The sequence below is a fragment of the Macrobrachium nipponense genome, chromosome 6, assembly GCF_015104395.2.
Source record: "Macrobrachium nipponense isolate FS-2020 chromosome 6, ASM1510439v2, whole genome shotgun sequence".
Lineage (NCBI taxonomy): Eukaryota > Metazoa > Arthropoda > Malacostraca > Decapoda > Palaemonidae > Macrobrachium > Macrobrachium nipponense.
In genome coordinates, this window is record NC_061108.1 from 124,088,794 (window position 1) to 124,111,575 (window position 22,782).

A 22,782-nucleotide genomic window follows, 5' to 3' on the forward strand; every position below is an offset into this window, starting at 1 on the left:
GACGGGGAATTGATGACCGATGTGTACTACGAGTTGGGGCTGCAGTTCTAAATGAATTGCATAGCGAATATAGTACTATGATATAAGAAACCAGAAATGACGAGTTGTGGAAGTTTTCTGAATAGGGGGTTCATTTACGATTCAGCATTTAACTGTGATTGTTGACGTTTCCACCCCCAGGGAAAACGAGTCATTTTAAAAAAAGGAGTAAAAAGTGCTTACACCAGCAAAACCATTATTTGATTCCCGAATCAGAAAAGTTTAAATTCCCCCGTAGTAGATTTATTCAATAACTCCACAAGGGCATAAATTTTTCCTCGTCTCCCGATAGAAACTTTGTCGTCTGCTTTAATAAGATCTGGTAGTTTGTATCTCTCAAAATTACCATATGCTCCCATCGGACTGAAACTTTGTACAGTTCCTCTCCAAACTGCATCAGTTCTGCAATATTCTATTACATCTCACTTTTATTAGTTGTGCCGGGTATGATTCTTATTTTCGTGCAATTCACACGATTAATTTTACGTTTTGATTCAACGTTGTATTTACTGTCTATAAGCAAATATTCAACATTTGGAACTATTATTTTGTAATGTTTACATTCATGCATGTGACTCCATTGTAAGAAGTTCATCTGGGTAAACATATGCACGAAACTCTTATTTATGATAATACAGCGTCTTTGATATTTACTGATTTCTTCGTATGTGCAGGTACTCTGTGTCATTTCTCTAATGATAATATTTGATTTTGTATGTCAGCAGAGGCAATAGTATTTTATTTTGACGAATGCGCAGCATGTTCTGGTTCTTAAATGTAACAAATTTTACTTGAATTTCTTTTCCCTCGTGTATTTCATTACTTATAAACCTGTTCTTCTACATAAGAGACAGGCCTAACTCATTGCCTCCACCGATACTTGCGGATCCTCCCTTAGCTTGACTATTAACATTAGTAAAATTCTGTAAATGTTTAATAAAAAAAAAAAAAATTTTCATGGGAATTATTAAGTGCTCCTTTCTAAAAGCTTTCTTGAGAACACTTTGTGTACTGAGTAAACACTGATGGGTCGAGACCTGAAGCTGGGGTAGCGTTTGATTTTCACTGGGTAGCCTACCTACCAGCACGTATTGTTGTACAGTAAAATGGAAGAGCAGGTCACTTGGAAAAATCATGGCACTACGCAAGATGAGAAGTTTTTTTCCCATTCTAAAGCATAAATAAGAAAGTAAAGGAGGCTCGGCAAATCTCACGGATGAGTTTCGTTGGTATCAACCCCCCACAAAAAAAAAAAAAAAAAAAAAAAAAAAAAAAAAAAAAAAAAAAAAAAAAAAAAAAAAACAAGATAAAACATGTGCGCTCTAACAATGTGGAGAGCCCAGCTTTTTAAATATCTCTTTGAAAAGTAAAGCTGATGGAAAACATTTAGGTATAAATATTCACACAAAATGCAAGTTCACTGTAGTTTTACTTATTATCGCCATCCCTTCCAGGCAACTATCGATTGTAAAAACGAACAAAATAAGCTTATTAAGTCTATCAAAACCATTAATACATGTTACTAAATGTAAAAATGAATATAGTACGCACCATTCTACAGAAATCCTTCAATAGATGGGATTTCTCTTCACCCTACAAGCAACCTGTCCTCAAGACAATTAAATAATCGACAACATAAAATACCGTCAAAACCAACACGGACATAATGAAAACTTCAACGGGAAGCTGAAAAGGCTGCTCTGTGCCTCAGCCTCATTTTGATCCTAGAAATCGCTTGAACCTTTGCTCTGAAGGTGCCTCCCCCTCCTCCACTATGGGTATGACCGTGAGAATGACCTCCATGGCGTTCTCGAAACTCTGCTTCCAATCTATAGTAGCATCCAGCATCTGGTCCATTGGCTGTTTCCCGTCGGCGGTCAGGTTTCCCTTTGTGCCCTTTGTGATGCCCAGTCTCTGGGGCAGTGAGAGTAAGCCACGAGGTCAAGTCGCGCAGAAGTCGTCCTTCTCTGTCCCTCTGAGCATCTTGGTTGTGGCGCGTTGACCGGCCAGCATCCCATCTCCAGCTTGGTTCAGCCATTACCCTGTTTTCAAATAATCACGATCAATTTGAGAAAAACCTTTATCGGAAGTAATGAAGAATATAATAACGCTCTCTAATTCAGCGATGTGCTGGTTTTATGTTCACTGAATTCAGGAATCTGTAGTAGTACTACTCACTCGCAGGCCAGAGTCCTCCGGGCTCGATTTGCCCGTTTCATCAAATTTGCTCGCATTCTTGAGGTGAGTCCCGGGCGGCCGCCGCCCTCCTCTTCATCCGATGAACTTTCACTACTGGTTCCAGTACCAATGGCACTCACAGCAGCAGCCGTAGTTGTTGTAGTAGTGCTAGTTTCGTTTGCCCCTTGACGATTATGTGGTAATCCATCCCGTTCTCCTGGGGAAATCATTGTTGAATGAGTATTGGAATGGGCTGAGTGAAATAGCCTGTTTTCTATATAATCGGCAAATGCTCAGTCATTTAACAGACAACAAATGGATTATCATCGTAATGACCGTAAGATGGAATCACTGTCAGTGATACAGTGATATGAAAGAATGACCATAAATAAACATTTCACCATACGTTCCTCCTGACATAATAAGTGAAAATATTTGAAGGAAATCTCACCATATAAAAAGTGTGCTTGCCATGATCGATCAAGAAGGCTTCTCTCTCCTTTGCTTGGCGGAACGAGAGGTACTCCAGACCATAAGACATTCTGCAGAATTAATTGGTGATGGTTACATATTTAAAGTATACCAGAATTGCTATTCTTTTAGGTGCTGAGTTCTTAATGTGGGTTGTCAAGCATGTTATTTATTCGTTGATACACTATTACCTAGTTGTCTCACGGATTTTATCATAAAAATGTATTTAACTCAGATTTTCCTCTGAAGAAGTCTCCTCGTGGATGTAAAATGCAATTCCAGGTTATTTTATGTCATGCATCCATAAAAATTTTCAAGTATGACCCTTTTGAACATTTCCTATGCCTAAATGTCACCTAATGCATCAAAATTTAGACTTTCCACGTTGAATTTTATATTTGAAACGGGAGAAAGTGCCAGCGGGAGGTGGGGGGGGGGGGGATTGGAACTACCAATGTATGGGAAGGTGTATTGTCCACGGCGGAGAACCGGTTTGCTGTTCCACTCGTTTTTCAGCTCATGACTTCCACAAAACACGACTGTCACTCTTCACTCCCCTACTGGCATTGCTGTATAAATGTCCAAAAATACTGTTACAAGGACAGGTGGAAAACTGTTTTAAATGGTCTAATTTTGGTTTTTCACTCCCCAGCACAACTTATCGTTTCAGTCAAAAGATGTGACTCCTTTACTGAAAATTCACCTATACTATAGGCCTACCTATGTTGCAAGGTTTGGTTTGGGAGAGCAAGAGCAATGAGGAACAGCCACCATTTTATGAAGAAGTAATGACATATTTAGGGTGTGAAATTAAGTTGCAGTTTGAATAAAAAATCTTTTAGGGAGGGACTCTGTGTTGTGAAATTAACAAACAAACAGTTACATTTGAACGCAAAGACAGCTCCTGGTTGGATTTTGGTGAAAGTTCTCCAACGAGAATTTCCATATGGAAGGAAATATTTTAAAAAAAGAACTGCTGTTACTGACATTCTTGTGTCGAAATTGAAAGAAAAAATTACATTAGATATAAAAAATTACTATAGCAGCCAAAACAGATAATGGCCTTAGCACTCATTTTCACACCTAGTCATTTGAATAACTTTCATAACAAAGTCTTCTGGAGGGAAGAGTACTTAGATAGAAGCTCAGGTTCACCTGTCAATCAATTAACTCCATTTTCTCAGAACTTAAGCAATAACCAACATTAAATTTACAGTTCCGATTCTGTCATTAAATGGAAGGGAATGAAAACCCAAAATATATACCAACATGGCATGGCCACAGATTGCAAATACAGACCTTCTGTTCAACGTCCATCGTCCGAGGGGGATCAACACATACTAGTATTTGGAATGTGAGGAGGTCATCATAGATCAGTGGAATAGGTCCCCACGTTTCTTCTTCACTCTGGGTTAGCTGGACTGTGTGGTCAGCTACCTGGCATCCCTGAGAGTAAACATTGATACGATTAGAAAAACAGGAGTAATTGCTTTGATAAACGTCTACTCAAACTAGAACTCCGAACTAACCGTTTTTCAGCATTAAGTTTTTCACAATTCAGTTGTAGAGAGGCAACATAAAATATAGATCTTACGTTCCTAACTGGTAGGGGTGAGAATCTAAGGGCTCTGGCTCCACAACACGGGAAAGAGTCCGTGGACAGCAAGACATCCAGATCACAAGAAGAAGAAGCGTCCAGGCGATGGTGGCGGCACAGTTTCAGCTCACTGGCAGGGAAGACTGACCCGCACGTTGAACATGGCAAGAAGTGGACCTTGGAGGGTTGGATGAAAAAAAAAGGTAAATATAATCAGAATATTGAAACCAAATCACCTACTTCTAAAACAAAATTTTTGAAGTCAGAATAGGCATATTGCTTATAAAACTGCTAGTCTTCCTAGCTTTGATTTTAAATTACGTAGGTGCTTACTTGTCCCCACAGCCTCCAGTAAACTAGTCGCCAAGTTTTAAGGTCTGTCTTCAGTTGTCGAACATGTTCTGTTAAACTCCAGGTGCTATCTCTGAGGAAAGAGAAATGAACTTGCATATACTATATCCTTTGAGCAAAAGTTATTTAAAATTCTTAATATACCTTATATGACATTTTATGCTAATTCTCTCGTTATGTAAGAACTTGTCATGACTTATATGGTTTGCAGAAATCTAAAACTTAGAGTATTTTTCAAGTTGAACCTAATTGAAAGGCCTTTCAAATACTCTTCAGTGTCACCTAGAATGTGTATAGAAGACCTGGCCAGTTGTGGTGACGATGGTATTGGAAGGGTCGCAAGTTATGAACCTTTCAACCGCTCTGCTCACTAGTTGCTCACAATCAGTGCATCTGTAGAGAATATGAGAATGCATATAGACAGCGATAGAGGAGAAGGCTGACTAGAAACAGCGACCCCATATAGAAATGGAAAAAATCTGAAGGAGAAGAAGAAGAAGAATAGACAGCGATAGAGGAGAGTACTTTATGCTCAAACCTACGTAATGTTTCACTGTTTGGAAAATAGAAAGCAACACAAATTTCGCCGTTACATCCTACAATATTATCATCTTTAGTCAGAGACAAACATTATTGTTCTTATTGACAAAATGTTCACAAAAATGAAGAATTGATCATTATAGTGTTTGGAAATTCAGTTGGATCTTTTGAAGCTCATCAAGAAGCATCAGTCATATCACGGAAAAATTCTTTTGAACAGAAGATTCTAAAAAATGGGGTTGCCAAGAGATACACACAAGCGCAGCTGGAATAGGAGAGAGAGAGAGAGAGAGAGAGAGAGAGAGAGAGAGAGAGAGAGAGAGAGAGAGAGAGAGAGAGAGGGCTTTAATCCTTATGTATAAAATTTCTGTTTAATTACCCCTTATCTTCAAACAACACAATTTTGAAAGACAATGGAGAGAGAGAGAGAGAGAGAGAGAGAGAGAGAGAGAGAGAGAGAGAGAGAGAGAGAGAGAGAGAGAGAGAGATGACAGGTATATGAAAAAAAGACACCAGACTAAACTGAAATCGTACTAAGTTGGTATTAACCACAATATAGAAACATATCGTGGGTAGTACTATGGAAAGAGTGCACAAGGCAGTGGTCAGACCAGCAATGACATATGGATTGGAAGTAGCACCACTCAAGAAAACAGAGGGCAGAAAGTTGGACGTAACCAAGATGAGGATACTTAGGTGGATGAGTGGAGTAACAAAATAGGACAGGGTTAGAAATGAACATATTAGGGGTACAGTACAGGTCACTGAAGCATCAAAGAAAGTGCAAGAGGCAAGGTTAAGATGGTATGGCCACCTGATGAGAAGAGAAGAGCAACACATGGCAAGAGAAGTGATGGACGTGGAGGTGGATGGAACACGAAGGAGAGGAAGATCTAAGACCAGGTGGAGAGATTGCATAAAAATGATATGAGGGAGAAGGGAGTACGGGAGGAAATGACACAGGACAGAGGTAGATGGAAGAGACTCATTAAAAACGGCGACCCCGAATAGGGATAAAGCTGGGAAGAAGACTATGTACACAGTAACCAGCATTACCTTTTACATACCCAACTCAGAATCTTCAGAAAATCTTACCTGTACAGAGTGGAGGCTGTTTTAAAGATACCCCTGAGAGGAGCCGGAGTATTGTCACACAGCGTCTGCAAGAACCTTGCGTAGAGTTTATTCTGGATTCGATCTCTTCGGTCTCGCAGATTCTCGAGCTCCCAGTGAGTGAATAGGCGAGAGAGTCTGAGATTGTTTTCGTGCGTTCCAGTCGGGTACAAATTGGGGAGAAGAAGAAGAAGAAGACGAACACCAGAATAATTACTCTGACATTCAATTATTTCCTGAGACTGGACTGTGTCATTTCCTCAGTGGTTTCACGACCAGTTTATGATTCTAAAATCAAATTACGGCATGATTCTTGACATAATGAAATAAAATGTGTAATTTCCGTAGAGATTCTATTACTGGTTCACAGGTCTAAAAGCAACTTACAGCCTGATTCTTGAATGAATGAAGAAAAGTGTCGACAATGTTTCCCTATGATTAAAAGATATCGTATGCCCTCTAACGCAACCATATTTGAAGAGCTGCGAGGCAGAACTAATCATTTATGAAAGAAGTGAATATTTACCTAATCAAATACTCCTTACCTGGTAAGTATAGTGTCAGATAAGCAATTGAGGTTAACCTGAGCTTCGAGGATGAGGTTGATGTTGTCATGAACATACTGAAGGACCTCCTCTACTAGGGGTGTCATCTTCAGGAAGTCGGCCGATATCAAAATGGACACAGCAGTCTTGGGTTCTGGTAAATTAGAAGGTCAATATAGCCTGCTTGAGTAATAGGAATGTCAAAGCTGAAGTTTTATTTTTTATTTTTTTATTTTTTTTTTCAGCGCTGAAAGGGAAATTGAGAGTAAAAAGGTTTTTAAGTTGTAACAGGAGGAAAAGCTCGTACGTATTTGCACTGTGAAACATTTGTAACTTGTTAGGAGAGGGTGGAAAGTAAGATGCAAGTAAGAGAATATGAAGGGAGGTACAGTTAAAGGACTGAAAGGGGTTACAGCTTAGGGGCCGAAGGGATACTGCAGAGAACCTTGAGTAGTGCCTATAGTGCACCGCGTGAGGTGTACTGACGGCACCATCCCCTAGGAAAATATATTAACAGTGTTAATTAGCATTTCCTTGCGCGTAAATTTCAAATGTGCAAAGACCATCCACAAGAGTGTCAAGATAACACATCACAAATCCTATCTTTTTTTTTTTATTTTAAAGTGACAGGCACTATCTTTTAAGAGCCTTAAATATTAACAGAGCCGCAGGCAAATTTAATTTTCTCTTTACATATAATTATTCTTATTGTTTTTCCGAAGATAAAACCTCTGTATAGGGAACAAACCCACAGGGAGCATTGACTTGAAATTGAAGCTTCCAAAGAATATGGTATGCATTTGAAAGGAGTAACAGAAAGTAATAGGGGATAAAAAAATATGTTAGCAGAAAATAAGATAAATTAATAAATAAATCAACGTGGTTTCAGTAACAGAACATTTGGCAATGTTTTTACCTAATGTTGGTGGATGATGATCCTCAGTCAAGCCTTTCTTGACCCATCTCAAAAGCCATTCAAAGATGCTGACGTCACAGTGCACAGATATATCCACATCTTCCAGGCGCTGACCTGGAAATATTCAGGTAAGTTCCTAGTCGTACTAAGAGTATTGTGTAAACGTTAATATGTCTTTTTCAGAGTTCTAGTTTTATTTATTCAATCAATGATCTTTTGCTAAAATGGGTAAGAAAGAATTCCAAGTCGGCTTTATTTTTTTTAAAGGTACACATTCCTTACTTATATAGATAGCTACGATCACCGAAATAGACTGTATTATTAAAGATACCATTTGGACCTTTTGATTATTTATAAGAACATCGTAAAATCGACTAACATCAAAGGGGTTGCAAAAGTTAGGCTCAGAGCATCTTAGCCCTTTATTGTGATACATCACAATTTGCGTCAACCTGTACCTGGGGCTACTTACCAGCAGTGACATCAGCAAAATAGCCTATGTGGTGAATAAGGTGGTCTCTGGGGCACGTGAAGTCTTGACGTAGACCTCTGGCTTCATCACACACGTGAATGATGATTCCAGGGCTGCAAGAAAAAAATTCTTGAAAGATACTTGATGATTCCAGGGCTGCAAGAAAAAAATTCTTGAAAGATACTTGAAAAATCAACAACGGCCTTCGAATCTACGAAGACTTCGTTAAAGGAACTTTCATAAAACTCACATAGAATTTTGTTGATTGCAAGAATTCCTCATTCCCATGATTATGAAAATATATGCATATGAGTTTTTTGATACACTAATGAGTAATGGGTAAGCTCATATGGGTTTCAGTCACTCCAGCAGCTTGGGATCTTACGAATAAGGTGAGACCTGGCTCAAGATAGCTGGTATCAGGATGAAGAGCATCAAATGAAGACCGTTTAGTCATAAGGAGATTAGGAAATAGCTATGGTTGATAGCTTCCCAGCATTAGCCAATCGAGATTTAATAACGATTCTTTAATTGACAGTAAGAGCATGTGTTGCCTTAAGGTAAGCTTAATCGATCAGCATTTGAAGGAGTTACAGAAGTTTTCTAATACGTCCTGTATGATTAAGAAATATTCTGGCAGAACTATGCACTTGCCTTTTGTCAGGCATACCCCTTATAGGGAGGGAAACGGGTGGTGTTGAACGAACATCTTCTTTACTGGGTCGAGGAAGGGATGCAGAGGTCATGTAAGATGATGGAAGGGTATTGCTGTGATTGGCGGAAGAACTACTTGCTGCTGTGACACTGGGGGAACTTTGTATTATAGCTGTGTTACTGCAGGGGCTGGTAGGCGCAGAAGGGGGAGTAACGGAGGAAATTGTAGGTGGCGCTGGTGTTGGTGTTGGCGTCGGCGACCTCTTTGGGAGTTCCTTTGTTAGAACGTCCCTGGTGGGCGACCTTCAGGAAGAAGAAATTTGAAGTCCTATTTTACACCAAAGTCTAACTGAGAATGCTTTGTTTCTTTTTTATCTTTGTCTCTAAGTGTGTTCCGTACTTTTGCACGTCTGTAACAATTTTCTTCTAATCGGAAATGTCTTACATATAGATATACTCAAATTAAATTAGACTGAGAATCAATTACTTATTAGAAAGGCCAATCTCGAGATGGATCAACGGACAAAGTTACGTTCATAAATCATTTATCATACTGCAATCAAAAGTAATCTATTTACAATGCAACATTAAAAACAAGCCCACTTGAGTCTTCTCTGCAATTCCTAAAATGTAAGTACATTATTAAGCATGACTTTTTAAATAAACAATGACTCTTTCAAGCCTTTAAAGAGTTATGTCGCCACAACTATATTAAAATTATAGCAGTACAGAATCATAAAGTGAGGGAAACCATAACGCTGCTTACTTTGGTATACTAGATGATGAGACAACAGAGCTTTTGGTTGAATTAGGACCCTTGTTTGTAGGTGTTGGAGTTCGCGATCTCCCACCTCCTCCCCCTACCGCAGCTGCACTCCCTCCAACTAAGGTGTTCATGGTCGATGCTGATGTGAGGGACTGGGATGGCGTGAGGGATGTGGTTAGGCCGATATTCAAGGACGAGACCATGTAGGGCAATATTGAATCCAGAAGACCATCCTGTTCATCGAGAAAAAGAGTAAATGTGTAAGTTACTTCGTATGAAAATAAGGTTTAGAAGCGAAAAGAAGTTTTACTGAATTAGTCTCCATTCAGAAAAAGTTACAACATGCAGCGAATAGCGAGTCACAAGCCTGCCTGTAGAGCCATTTGCAGAAGAGCCAGAGTTTGCTCCTGCGCAGCTGCAGCAGGATTACCAAGCAATTTCGCCCAAGTCTGCGAGGCCGAGGGAAGCAGAGCAGCTGCCGCTGCAGCAGCCGTGCTTGTCGAAGGTGTTCCCGAAGGTGTTCTCCCACCCTGAGAGTCGGAGTCTGAGGATCCTGTGCCGTTTACGAGGTGGCCACCCGCTCGCACCTGGAAGTTTGGGAAGTCAGTGATGCCAACTGTAGGGTAATTGCCCTACGCGTAGGGTAATCTGGGCAAAATCTCAGACAGCAGCGCAATATTTTCAAGTGTAACTGTAACAAGGTAGGTTTAGATCAATATGCTTATTAGTAGTCATGATATTGCATATAAACATAATCTAAAGATCTATTTATTATCATAGCAGCAGAATGTTGGGTCATTTACAGTTATGTAGGCTAATTTCTCGTCTCCTGTAGGGGGCGTAGGGTTAGAGGGGTTGGCGTCACTGTTGAACTCGCTCACTGAAGGGCATAAAACCTGAAGTAGTTCAAGAGTAAATCTAACCTGGGCCAGGCCCGTACCCAGTTTTTTTTTGGGGGGTTGGACCTTTTCTTCTATAAATGTCATAGCATATATACTAGATATATACAAGATGAAATACTTGAAAATGTTATTTTAATTGCATGGGCGCCAGCAGCATATTTTCTAAGATGGGGCAAACTTTACACACACACACACACACACACACACACACACACACACACACACACACACACATATATATATATATATATATATATATATATATTATATATATATATATATATAGAACGGCATAGACAGCATATCCAATTTTTCTTCTTAATACAACTAAACATCACTTTGTTTTCTTTCCATTTTACAATGTATTCTTTCAGTTTAAGCAAATGAAAGGTATCATTATGTACTGTATAATATTTGTATACAGTATATAACTGTGTTGTTCTTTCCAGAAATATTTTAATTCAGCTGAACAGTATATTGAACTATTGAAATAAAATCAGTGTAACATTGCATTTTTCTTTATCGCATCTTGCTTTACTTGAATTATTGACATCGCAGCTCCATTGCATATGTATATGTATATATATATATATATATATATATATATTATATATCTATATATATATACACAAAGCAAGATGCGATAAAGAAAAATGCAATGTTACACTGATTTTATTTCAATAGTTCAATATACTGTTCAGCTGAATTAAAATATTTCTGGAAAAAACAACACAGTTATATTACTGTATACAAATATTATACAGTACATAATGATACCTTTCACTTGCTTAAACTGAAAGAATATATTGTAAAATGGAAAGAAAAACAAAGTGATGTAGTTACATGTAATAAATGTAATATATATATATATATATATATATATATATATATATATATATATATATATATGTATGTATGTATGTATAACTGAATCACGAAGTTAGGAACGTGATAAATCCATAAATAAAGTTATATACCATGAAGGGAAAATAAACAACGGAGTTTCCACGAGATCTTTCGACGTTCAAACGTCCTTTACTTAGCAGATGAACTCAGCTCATCTGCTAAGTAAACGACGTTTGAACGTCGAAAAATCTTGCGGAAACTCCGTTGTTTATTTTCCCTTCGTGGTATATAACTTTGTGTATATATATATATATATATATATATATATATATATATATATATATATCTATATATATATATATATATGGATATATATATATATATATATATATATATATATATATATATATATATATATATATATATAATGTATGTAATTTTTCCAGGATTGGGGGTGGGAGGCAAGTGGCCCCTCTTGCCCCTATGTGCGGGTATGCTGTTTATGCCCTTTTACCCGATTAGATGTTATTCAAAGTACTGACCTTGGTTAACTTAAAATCACTTACAAATATGGTGGCCTATATCATATTGCTATCATCGCTCTTGTATTTCATACTATTAAAGAATGATGTTAATGTTTAATAAAGAAAAAAACTTGCTAAAAAAAGATTGTTATTTATTACTTTGTAAGTACAGGCCAATAAAAGGATAGTCACAGAAAATATGAACTTCCAGAAATTGGGGAGGGGTGGGGGGCCGGTCGTTCGACCCCCCGACAACGCCCCCTCCCCACCCCCTAGGTACAGGCCTGTGGGGATTGGGGGAATGGTCGAACCAATAAGAATCACAGGGCATGCAAACTGCTGCTAATGTGTTGCATATATTTTTCCCTAAACATGAGGTGTTCATATCTTAGTAATACATTGATTTGAACAATTTTCATAATTTATGTAAATAGTACTAAAGAGGTCTATCCAAGGCCGGGTATTCACGCACAGGTTTACCTGTCAGTTCATCGAAACTGACGTTAAAACGTACGTGTGGACGGCAGTTTGCAGTCCACTCACCAAAACTGATGAACTGATGGAATTACCAAAAGTTATTTCGACCGACTGCCAGGTGATCGCACGTGTGGACTTCTGGGTAACCAACGATTTTATGACAGTTCGCCGCCGGATTTCGTCTGGGAAGGATCACAGGCGCTCGGACTAGAATATGAATAAACTATGTATATAGGCCTAATTCATTTCATTGTTAGCCCATGCGGTGCTATTTGTAGACCGTTACCAATCCAAAACTTATGAAAAATATACGAGAAAAAAAGTTCCATGTGATAGACAATTTGGTATAAGCCTAACCAGTGTCTTGCCTTTTTATGAAAGGTGTTACTAGTGAAAGTAGGCTTCACGGTCTATTTCATAAATAACTGAACCAGCCCCCAAGGTCTAATTTAGCCTGATTTATTAATATTGAGAATAGACATCTCTCTTTAATAGGTAATATTTAGACCATACTCTGTTATGCCTTTTTGCTTCTTTCCTATTTTGAAGTGAATTGGCGCAGCAGTCAGTCTCTGCAGCTCTGCATCCTTATCACCCAGCGGAGTTTCCATCGCTGCCATATAGTTGTTGCCACGACGAAGGTTGGGCGAGAAATGAGGTTAATGACGTCGAGTTGACTGTCCGACCGACAGTTCTACTCTTTACTTGTGGACGCTCATCCGTCAAACGGTCGTGAACATGTTCATCGTTCGTTCTATTTTAGCCTTTTTAGCCTTTCTGGGGGCCGTTGTAGTCTCAAAGTAGTTGTTGTTTTTATTATTTTATTATTATTATTATTATTATTATTATTATTATTATTATTCAGAAGATGACCCTGTCCTAATGGAAGAAGCCCACCACAGGGGAGATTGACTGGAAATTCAAACTTCCAAAGAATATTCTGCCATTCATTGGAAAGAAGTAATAACAGAAGGTAATGGGAAATACAGAATGAAAAAATCGCTAATCAGAGAGAGAGAGAGAGAGAGAGAGAGAGAGAGAGAGAGAGAGAGAGAGAGAGAGAGAGAGAGAGAGAGAGAGAGAGAGAGTTTCATTAACGTCTTGCGTTTGTGATGGTTAATTTTTCAAAATCATTTTCACATACAATTTACAATTGTTAACAAATGTCCCCCTACTCAAATCATTCTTCAATTGAATGCCTGCAGACGGGTTCGTTTGAAACAAGTATGCAGACACAAATACAAACACAAGCAAATCATTATACCATTCTACCATCTTTCTTCGTAACTAGAATGAATGTCACTTTCAAATTATCACAGGAAATAGCAACGCTGTCAGCTCATACCGAAAAAACGAAATCAAGTTGAAAACCAAGTGTTCATTAGGCAGACATCTTATTTTGAGAGAGAGAGAGAGAGAGAGAGAGAGAGAGAGAGAGAGAGAGAGAGAGAGAGCAAGATACGAACTGCAAAAAATCCTTAATGTTCTTACAAACTTGAGAAAAAATATCCCGTACAAAAGAGAGAGAGAGAGAGAGAGAGAGAGAGAGAGAGAGAGAGAGAGAGAGAGAGAGAGAGAGCAGAAAAAAAGCAAGATACGAACTGCAAAAAATCCCTAATGTTCTTACAAACTTGAGAAAAAATATCCCGTACAAAAGAGACCTTACCTTACAGACCTTACATCTTGTTCGGGTTGCCCCAGGTCCCTCAGTGTGAGGCACCTCTAATGTCTACCAAAGTTGCTAGTGCATCTTCCGGTATATTTTGCATCTTCCAATCTCGGATGGTCTGGGATGTAGCTTAGATATTTGTCGAGCTTATTCTTAAACACATCTACGCTCACTCCTGATATATTCCTCAGATAAGCTGGCAACGCATTGAATGGATGCTGCATTGTCGATGCTGGTGCGTAGTGGATTAATGTCATATGTGCTTTCCTTATTTTTCCTGGTATAGTTTTGGGCACTATTAATCTACCTCTGCTTGCTCTTTCTGATATTTTTAGCTCCATGATGTTTTCGGCAATTCCTTCTATCTGTTTCCATGCCTGAATTATCATATAGCGTTCTCTTCTCTATTCTAGACTATATAATTTTAAGGACTGTAGTCTTTCCCAGTAATCAAGATCCTTAACTTCTTCTATTCTAGCTGTAAAGGACCTTTGTACACTCTATTTGTGCAATATCCTTTTGATAGTGTGGGTACCATATCATATTGCAATATTCAAGTGGACTACGAACATACTTTTTATAAAGCATAATCATGTGTTCAGCTTTTCTTGTTTTGAAGTGCCGTTACAACATTTCCATTTTTGCTTTACATTTTGCCAATAGAATTGCTATTTGATCATTGCATAACATGTTCCTATTCAACATCACACCAATGTCTTTAACTGCTTCCTTATTTGTGATTGTCTCATTATTAGGTCCCCTATGTGCATATAGCTTTCCTTCTCTGTCTCCATAATTTATTGATTCAAATTTATCAGTTAAATACCATCGTATTTACCTCTGCCCAATCATATACTTTGTTAAGGTCTCTTTGTAGCGCGTTCCTATCTTCATCACAAGTAATTTCTCTACTTATTCTTGTGTCATCGGCGAAACTACTCACTACCAAGTCCTTAACATTACTGTCTATGTCTGCAATCATAATAACAAACAGTAATGCAGTTAACACAGTACCTTGTGGCACACCAAATATTACCTTAGCTTCATCCGATTTCTCATTGTTTGCAATAACTATCTGTTTTCTGTTGTGTAAAAAATTCTTTTAGCCATCTTCCTACTTTATCCACTATATTATGTTTTCTAATTTTCTTCGCTAATATATTATGATCTAACTTGTCAAAAGCTTTTGCAAAGTCTAGATAAATAAACCACATCTGTTTCATTTCCGTTTTTCATATTTTTGTATATGTTCTCACGGTGGACTAACAGTTGGGTTTGTGTACTTTTTCTGGGTACGAAACCATGTTGTCCTATATTAAACAAATTATTTTTTACTAAATGTTTCATAATATTTTTCTTTATTACCCTTTCACACACTTTCATAATATGTGATGTTACACTCATAGGCCTATAATTAATTGCCTCTAGTCTTGATCCACTTTTGAAAGTAGGAGTAATATAGCTAATTTGTGCTCATCATAAATCTTGCCTGTATCTACACTTTGTTTTAATAATATTGCAAGTGGCTTTGAGATAGAATGAACTACTTTCTTTAACAAAATAGCAGGTACACCATCAGGCCCAGCTGCAGCTCCATTTTTAATTTCATTAATAGCCTGCACAATATCAGCTGCATTAATATCTATGTCTGATAAATATTCACTATTTTCATCCCTTATTTCTGTATCATTATCAATTCTTGGGGTGAATTCTCTCTTATATCTTTCTGCCAATATGTTGCATATTTCCTTTTTTCATTCGTTAATCTCCCTTCAATTCTCAGAGGGCCTATTTCTATTCTTCTTTTATTCATCTTTTTTGCATACGAGTACAATAGTTTGGGGTTTTGCTTGATATTTACTAGGGTTTTTCTTCCAAGTCCCGTTTTTCATTTTCTTTTGATTGTATAATCTTTTCTTCTACATTTTCTATCTTACTTTTTAGTTCCATCACTTTCCATGCATTTTTTTCTTTTGTAAGACCTTTTTTCCACTTTCTGATTTTCTGGAACAAGATCTTTCTGTCTCTTGGTATGCATGACTGACGTTTACTTTTCTTCTTCGGTATATATTTATCCACTATTTTCTCTAATATTTTATATAATATTTCTGTATTTACCATTATATCATCACTTACGAAAATGTTATCCCAATCTTTGTTTAATTCTTCATTTATTTCTGACCATTTTATATTTTTACCGTAGAAGTTGTATTTTCCATATCCTTCCCACTTTTTCATTTCTTGCTTATCTCTGTTTTCACTTGCTTTGGAATGGACTGTTAATTCTATGACATTATGGTCTGAAATACTCGCATTATAAACTATTATTTCTTTAACATAATTCACCTCGTTCAGAAATACTAGGTCTAAAGTATTTACCTTTCTTGTTGGCAGGTGATTTACCTGTTGAATGTTGTATTCTAGTAGCATATCTAATAGCTTTTCGAATTGCCTCTTATCTTCTGCACTACTATTACTCTCTTTTTAATATGTATAAATACAACCACAATCTCCTATTCGTTCTTTCCAGGCTACGAAAGGAAAGTTAAAGTCTCCGGATAGGAGAATAGTCCATTCCTTGTGATTTCTACATAATTTATCCAATTTTTTTTTATTATTGTGTCAAACTCTTTAGTATTACGGGGTCTATATATTACTATGTTCATTAATTTTTCAGATTCAAATTCAACTGCTATTAGTTCACATTCTGAGTTACTATATTTCTCATATATTTTTCCTTGTTTTTTGTCTTTCCTATATATTGCGGTTCCCCCTTGATTCCTAATTTTTTTTTATCTGATCTATAAGTTTGGAACCCTTTTATTTGATCATCATTACCAGTCTCTTGGGAATACCAGGTTTCACTTATATTCATTACATCTATTTTCTTTTCAATTTGGGTTAGTTCTTCTAAGTACTCTATTTTCCTTTTTGAGTTACTCGTAACTAAACCCTGCACATTCATCACTATGATGGTTTGTGTGACATCTCCTTCATTTAATATGGGTAATAATAAGGATTTTCCCATGTCTCTTTCCTTTTCTGGTATGTTGTTCTTTTCTTCATTTCCAGAAATTCTGACATTAAAAAATCCAACTTTTCCAAAATATTTGATCTTATTTCATCATAATTATTCATTTTGTGTCTGAATCTGCAATTTTCTCTGTATCTGCAACATCCCCTAGCATCATAAATACAGTATTTATCTCTTGAGCTGTAGTATCTTGGAGCTGATGCTTGGAAATTCTTTGCTGACACTCCATATTGCAGTGATGACTTGCTTTTTTCCTTCACCGCATGTTCTTAGTTCCTCTCTTTATTTGTTTCTTTTCTATTTTGGATTTTATTATTTAATTGATTTTGATTCATGGCTACAGGGTGCATATATTTACATTTTTTGTGGAACTTACATCCTTTTCCTTCTTTTAGGTTTTTGCATATTTTTGAATGTAGATCTCTGCAATCATCCTCATAGCCGTCTAGGTATGCACATTTACCATAGATTTCATAGTTGTGACATACCTTGGGATGTTTGTAGTAACATCTTTCACCGAATCTGCAATTCCCTCTTTTCAAAAGGGTGCAGACTTTGTCTTTCTTGTCTATTTTTTCCTCTTTCCCATCAGAGTACAGATCTGGATAGAGCCTCTTCGGGATTTTATTTTGTGTTGAGAGAGAGAGAGAGAGAAGAGAGAGAGAGAGAGAGAGAGAGAGAGATACGAACTGCGAAAAATCCCTAATGTTCTTACAAACTTGAGAAAAAATATCCCGTACAAAGAGAGAGAGAGAGAGAGAGAGAGAGAGAGAGAGAGAGAGAGAGAGAGAGAGAGAGAGGTACGAACTGCAAAAAATCCCTAATGTTCTTACAAACTTGAGAAAAAATATCCCGTACAAAAGAGAGAGAGAGAGAGAGAGAGAGAGAGAGAGAGAGAGAGAGAGAGAGAGAGAGAGAGAGAGATATTTCAGCAATTTATAACACCAAGAGACAAGACACAATTAAAAATCTTTCAAAATCTTTCCTGCTATATTTTGATAAATCAAAGTATCTCTTGTGGAATATAGAAGATCAACGACAAATCGAGAGAGAGAGAGAGAGAGAGAGAGAGAGAGAGAGAGAGAGAGAGAGAGAGAGAGAGAGAGAGAGAGAGAGAGAGGAGAGTATAAATTATGAACTGGGTATGGCCTCTGTAGGTAACATACGGATTCAAGTTTGAAGAAAATGTGGCGTTACCTGGCCTTGGCAGCATCTGTAGTTGGGACGTTGTTTGGAATAGTCATCTTGTTTGCTGTGGCTGAATATTCGCTGCTGAGGTTTCTCCTGACTGATGATGGAGCTGAACAACCCAAGGAAAAGGAACTGAACGAGAGAATTGCGGCCTTGCGAGACACCATCCAGTGCCAGAGAGAGCAGCATGCGAACTTGGACAGGACAATTCTTCAGCTGTATGACGAGATTCAGAAGGCGGGTGGAAGGGAAGAACGCACTTGTGTAATCCAAATCACTCAGGTGTTGCAACAGGGCCACTCACTCGAAGCTAAAATGTTGTTTCTGAAAATGGAGAACGATCAAGAGAAGAGGGAGAAACGGCAGCTGGAGGACAAGGTCCTCAAGATGGCAGAAAAAAATCATCAGCTGAAGGACAACATGAAGAAAATAGGGTAGAGAAACGATGCCCTATGTGAGAGGATAAGGGAACTGACAGCGTAATTGGCACTGGCAGAGGCAGACTGCCTGCTTGAGAGGCTTGAGAAACTCAACCTCCTACGACAGAAGTAGAAAGAAACAGCGCGGATGGCGAGGCTCATCCAGGAACAAAAAGACGCGACTGAAAAGCGAGAATCCGAAAAGAAAGACCTCGAGCTGAGGTTCCAGCGCATGCAGAAGGAAGTGGAAGACCTCTGGAAGGAAAAGTGTGGACTCCAGTCACCAGTGTGAAGCTCAGGCGGCGAAACTCAAGAGGAACGAAATCGTCGCCTGGAGTCGCTGGGAGGAAGGCCAGTGTCCGGGGCGAACAGAACGACCAGCTGGAAGATGAGGTTCGACAGCTGCGAGGAGCGAAGGAGAAATTAGTGTGCGACCTGAAGAACCTCCAGGAGAAATGCAGACGTGTGGAGAAGGACAACTGGAAACTGCAGAAGCTTCTGTCGATCTTCAAGGAATAACGCAATCAAGTGTGTGTTGGCCTCGCTCAGACGGATCAGAAGTGAAAAATTTGAGGAGAATGTTTATTGTATGGAAAGTCTGATGTTTATTTTTAATAAGTTTGCTTTGTTAACCTTGAAAGAAATTGAGCTTGAACGGAAATAAATATGTTAAAATGTTTTCTTAGAGTTTTATTGATTCCTGGAGGGAAAGGAAAATGAAAATGGGAGCATTATAGAAACCGTGAAGAAAATAAGAGGATTCGTGGAGGTGCCAAGAGAAGAAGCAGAGGATTCAGAGAAGTCACAGGAAAATTGAGAGGATTGAGTAGGATTTGTGGAGGTACCAGAAGAAGAAGCCGAGGATTCAGAAAAAGCTACAGGAGAATTGAGAGGATTGAGTAGGATTCGTGGAGGTACCAGAAGAAGAAGCAGAGGATTCAGAAGAAGCTACAGGAGAATTGAGAGGATTGAGTAGGATTCGTGGAGGTGCCAAGAGAAGAAGCAGAGGATTCAGAGAAGCCCCTAGAGAATTAAAAGGATTCAGTGGCATATTCTGGTTCTAAGGCTAAGCATAGGTGTTGCAATCAGTCGGGGCTGGCGGGCAAGGCCTACCACGGGTCCCGGAACGGGCAGGCGAGGTCCGCCACGTGTCCCAGGACAGGCCGGCTAGGCCTGTCACGGATCCCGGGACAGGTGGGCGGGGCCCGCCACGGATCCTGGGACGGGCGGGCGAGGTCCACCACGTGTCCCAAGACGGGCAGGCAAGGTCCGCCACATGCCCTAATAACGGGTCCAGGGACAGGTGGGCAAGGCCCGCCACGGGTCTCGGGACGGGCGGGTGAGGTCTGACATGGGTCTCGGGATGGGCGCCCACCACGGGTACCGGGACGGTCAAGCGAGGTCTGCCACGGGTCCTGGGACGGGCGGGCGAGGTCCGCCACGTGACCCGGGATGGGCTAGTGAGGGCCGACATGGGTCCTGGCACGGGCTGGCAAGGACCAACACAGGTCCTGGAACGGGCGAGTGAGGCCCACTACGGGTCCCCAAAGGGCGAGCGAGGCCTGCTACAGGTCCCGGAATGGGTGAGCAAGGCCTGCTACGGGTCCCAGGACAGGCAGGGCACCCGGCAGGGGGCGACTGGATAGGGCCACTAAGTCTGGGGCCACTGGCAGGGTGGCGACTGGGTCGTGCTGCCATGGGTGGGCCCCCTGCCAGGGAGGTGACTGTGTCAGGCTGCTGGAGGTGAGGACCTCAGCAGGGAGGCACTTAGTATATATATATATATATATATATATATATTATATATAATATATATATAGATATATATATATATAATAATATATTATTATATATATGCAAACCGATTTTTAGATCTCCGCCATTGCCATACCATCTCAATTGTGACTCTCTTATCACTTCTGTAATCTTTACTAAGCCTTCCCTTTGTCTTATTTTATCTTTTTCTAATCTCTCAAGTAGCAATATTCCCATCATCCACTCAGCATTCTCATCTCTGTTCTCTCAAGCTTTACTTCCTCTTTTCTTCTTAGGGACTATGTTTCTGTTTCATACATTAATACTGTTCTTATCATTGTGTTACATATCTTGACTTTTAGCTTGATTGGCATTTTCTTATCACACACTACTCCAGGTACCTTTCTCCACTTCCCCCATGCAGTTTTTATCCTACTGTCAACTTCAGCCTCACATCCTCCCTCTTGGCTTGAAGTAGGTCCTAAGTATTTAAACTTTTCTGCCTCTTTTATAATTGAGCCTCTTCTTTCTGGTATTACTATTCTGTCTCTATCCTCCCTACTGCTGAACAACACCTCTGTTTCATCCACATTCACCTTTAAAAACTACTGACGATAATTTCCTAATAAGGGAGAACAGGCTACGTCTGTACCCCTTTTCATGCCTCAGCCTTGTAGGGTAATAATCCAAGTCATTGTCATTATACGCTTAACCATCTAGTTCTCCTCCAAGCAGAGTCTATTCACCATCATCTACCTTTAACAGTGATCTGGAAGTCAACGTAACATTTCTGTCTAATGAACACTTAGTTTTCAACTTGATTTCGTTGTTTCGGTATGAGCTGACAGCGTTGCTATTTCCTGTGATAATTTGAAAGTGACATTCATTCTAGGTACGAAGAAAGATGGTAGAATGGTATAATGATTCACTTGTGTGTGTATGCGTGCATGTGTTTGTATTTGTGTGTGCATTCTTGTTTCAAACGAATTGTCTGCAGGCATTCAATTGAAGAATGATTTGAGTAGGGGGACATTTGATGACAATTGTAAATTGTATGTAAAAATGATTTTGAAAAATTAACCATCTCAAACACAAGACGCTAATAAATAATAAATAATAATAATAATAATAAATAATAATAATAATAATAATAATAATAATAATAATAATAATAATAATAATAATAATAATAATAATGATTATAATAATAATAATAATATTAACAACAACAACTTTGAGACTACAATGGTCCCCCAGAAAGGCTAAAAAGGCTAAAATAGAACGAACGATGAACTAGTTCACGACCGTTTGACGGATGAGTGTCCACAAGTAAAGAGTAGAACTGTCAGTCGGACATTCAACTCGACGTCATTGACCTCATTTCTCGCCCAGTCTTCATCGTGGCAACAACTATATGGCAGCAATAGAAACTCCGCTGGGTGATAAGGATGCAGAGCTGCAAAGACTGACTGCTGCAGCAATTCACTTCAAAATAGGAAAGAAGCAAAAAGGCATAACAGAGTATGGTCTAAATATTGCCTATTAAAGAGAGATGTCTATTCTCATACAATATTAATAAATCAGGCTAAATTAGACCTGGGGGCTGGTTCAGTTATTTATGAAATAGACCGTGAAGCCTACTTTCACTAGTAACACCTTTCATAAAAAGGCAGGACACTGGTCTAGGCCTATACCAAATTGTCTATCACATGGAACTTTTTTTTCTCTTATATTTATCTTAAGATTTGGATTGGTAACGGTCTACAAATAGCACCGCATGGTCTAACAATGAAATGAATTAGACCTACATACATAGTTTATTCTTATTCTGGTCCGAGTGGCTGAAATCCTTCCCAGATGAAATCTGGCGGTGAACTGTCCAAATTGTTGGTTACGCGTCCATAAGTGTTATCACCTGGAAGTCGGTTGAAATAACTTTTGGTAATTCCATCAGTTCATCAGTTTTGGTGAGCGGACTGACTCCGCCCACAAACTGTTGTTCACACGTACGTTTTAACGTCAGTTTCGATGAACTGACAAGGAGACTGACATGTAAACCTGTGCGTGAATACCTGGCCTAATGCTAAGGTCACACATTCACGTATCAACGCACGCACGCCCACGCATGAGCAGATATTGGTAGTTGGCAACAGCTTACGCCAGTAAACCGTAAATGTAACGTAAAACATACGTAAAATCATAGACATACGGTAACGGGTCGTCCAGGCTCTAAGCTCCGCCCACTAGGGCGCCGTAGCCCACTCCAGTTTTGAAATGTTCAAAACAAGTCGTGGGTGGTTATGCCAAATGTCACCTGACATAG

General features: G+C 38.9%; 1 protein-coding gene across 7 annotated transcripts in view; it reads right to left on the reverse strand.

The window, feature by feature from the left end:
- Nucleotides 1–1,451: 1,451 nt before the first annotated feature.
- Nucleotides 1,452–22,782, reverse strand: part of LOC135216123 (SANT and BTB domain regulator of class switch recombination-like) — a 93,655-nt gene continuing 72,324 nt past the window's right edge. For 6 of the 7 annotated variants that reach the window (XM_064251182.1, XM_064251184.1, XM_064251186.1 and 3 more), the window contains exons 3-16: nt 10,014–10,229; nt 9,643–9,875; nt 8,877–9,179; nt 8,223–8,335; nt 7,751–7,864; nt 6,835–6,988; nt 6,272–6,427; nt 4,919–5,029; nt 4,619–4,709; nt 4,283–4,462; nt 3,988–4,134; nt 2,669–2,759; nt 2,218–2,434; nt 1,452–2,081 (exon numbers count right to left, since the gene is read on the reverse strand). In XM_064251182.1, coding sequence (XP_064107252.1) covers nt 1,715–2,081; nt 2,218–2,434; nt 2,669–2,759; nt 3,988–4,134; nt 4,283–4,462; nt 4,619–4,709; nt 4,919–5,029; nt 6,272–6,427; nt 6,835–6,988; nt 7,751–7,864; nt 8,223–8,335; nt 8,877–9,179; nt 9,643–9,875; nt 10,014–10,229 — 2,493 coding nt within the window. In that variant the 3' untranslated portion in view covers nt 1,452–1,714. The remainder of the gene's footprint in view (nt 2,082–2,217; nt 2,435–2,668; nt 2,760–3,987; nt 4,135–4,282; nt 4,463–4,618; nt 4,710–4,918; nt 5,030–6,271; nt 6,428–6,834; nt 6,989–7,750; nt 7,865–8,222; nt 8,336–8,876; nt 9,180–9,642; nt 9,876–10,013; nt 10,230–22,782) is intronic. The other variant, XM_064251188.1, reaches the window with a different exon arrangement.